Source organism: Dipodomys ordii, unplaced genomic scaffold, assembly GCF_000151885.1.
Source record: "Dipodomys ordii isolate 6190 unplaced genomic scaffold, Dord_2.0 Scaffold138, whole genome shotgun sequence".
Classification (NCBI taxonomy): Eukaryota; Metazoa; Chordata; class Mammalia; order Rodentia; family Heteromyidae; genus Dipodomys; species Dipodomys ordii.
Window position 1 is genome coordinate 1384688 of NW_012267354.1, and position 1226 is coordinate 1385913.

At 51.1% G+C, this 1226-nt stretch overlaps 1 protein-coding gene across 1 annotated transcript in view; it reads right to left on the reverse strand.

The window, feature by feature from the left end:
- LOC105996880 (putative olfactory receptor 2I1) overlaps positions 1-1226 on the reverse strand; it is a 13621-nt gene that overhangs the window by 10055 nt on the left and 2340 nt on the right. Inside the window, exon 2 of the mRNA XM_013031120.1 lies at positions 6-244. Within this exon, the coding sequence (XP_012886574.1) occupies positions 6-244 (239 nt within the window). The remainder of the gene's footprint in view (positions 1-5; positions 245-1226) is intronic.

Genomic DNA, 1226 nt, shown 5'->3' on the forward strand with positions numbered 1-1226 from the left:
CCAGCAGCGGCGGCACCACGCTGCTGGTGAAGCCGGCGTCCACCAGCGCCAGGTGGCTGAGGAAGTAGTACATGGGCGTGTGCAGGCGCGGATCGCGCACCGCCAGCAGCACCATGGCCGAGTTGCCCATCAGGGTCAGGAGGTAGCAGAGCAGCACGAAGGCGAAGAGGACCGGCTGCAGGGTCGGCCAGTCGGAGAAGCCCAGCAGGAGGAAGCGCTCCTCGGAGCTGCTGCTGTGGTTGGCCTAAAGGAAACCCCCAAGAACGTTGGGAAGGGTTTAAGGGATGGAAAAAAAAAATTGGAAGGGGTGGGAGACACTAGTCTTGCAAGCCAAGAAAGCCCCAGAGATGTGGGTGTGGATGAGGGAGAAGTAAGACCAGAACTTAACAACTTGTGGGTGTGGATGGGAGGGAGCATCTTGGAAGAGAGCCAGGGGGAGGGGGCGACATTGCTCAAAAAGAAATGCACTCTTTACCTGACTATGTAACTGGAACCCCTCTGTACATCACCTTTATCATAACCACAAAAATGCTTTAAAAAGTTGATAATGATTGCGTTCTTCCTTCCTTCCTTCCTTTCTTTTTTTGGTCAGTTGTGGGGCTTGAACTCAGGGCCTGAGTGCTGTCCCTAAGCTTTTTCCCCTCAAGGCTAGCACTCTATCACTTTGAGCCACAGCACTACTTCCACAAGATTCTTTTATAATCCAAACCCGTGTACACATCTGCACCCTTAGTTTAGCGCCTTGGGTTTTGTGTGTACAAGAGCCTATGAAGACCAGGTGCCGGTGGCTCACGCCTATAATCCTAACTACTCAGGAGGCTGAGATCTGAGGATTGTAGTTCAAAGCCTGTGTGCCAGAAAAGTCCCTGTAAGACTCTTATCGCCAATTAACCACTAGGAATCTGGAAGTGGCTCTGTGGCTCAAAGTGGTAGAGCGCTAGCCTTGAGCAAAAGAGTTCAGGGACAGCGCCCAGGCTCTTGAGTTCAAACTCCCACAACCAACCAACCACCACAACAAAAAAAGAATCTTGATTTTCTGGCAGGAGTAGTCCTGACTCAGAAAGGCGAAAGACTCATTAAATTGTTGTAAGGTCATAGCTAGTTAGTGGCTACCTAAGACAGCCCTGTCTGATTTCTGTTTTTTTTTTTTTTTTGGTCTGGTCATGGGGCCTGAACTCTGGGCCTGGGCGCTGTCCCTCAGCTCTTCAGCTCAAGGCTAGTGCTCT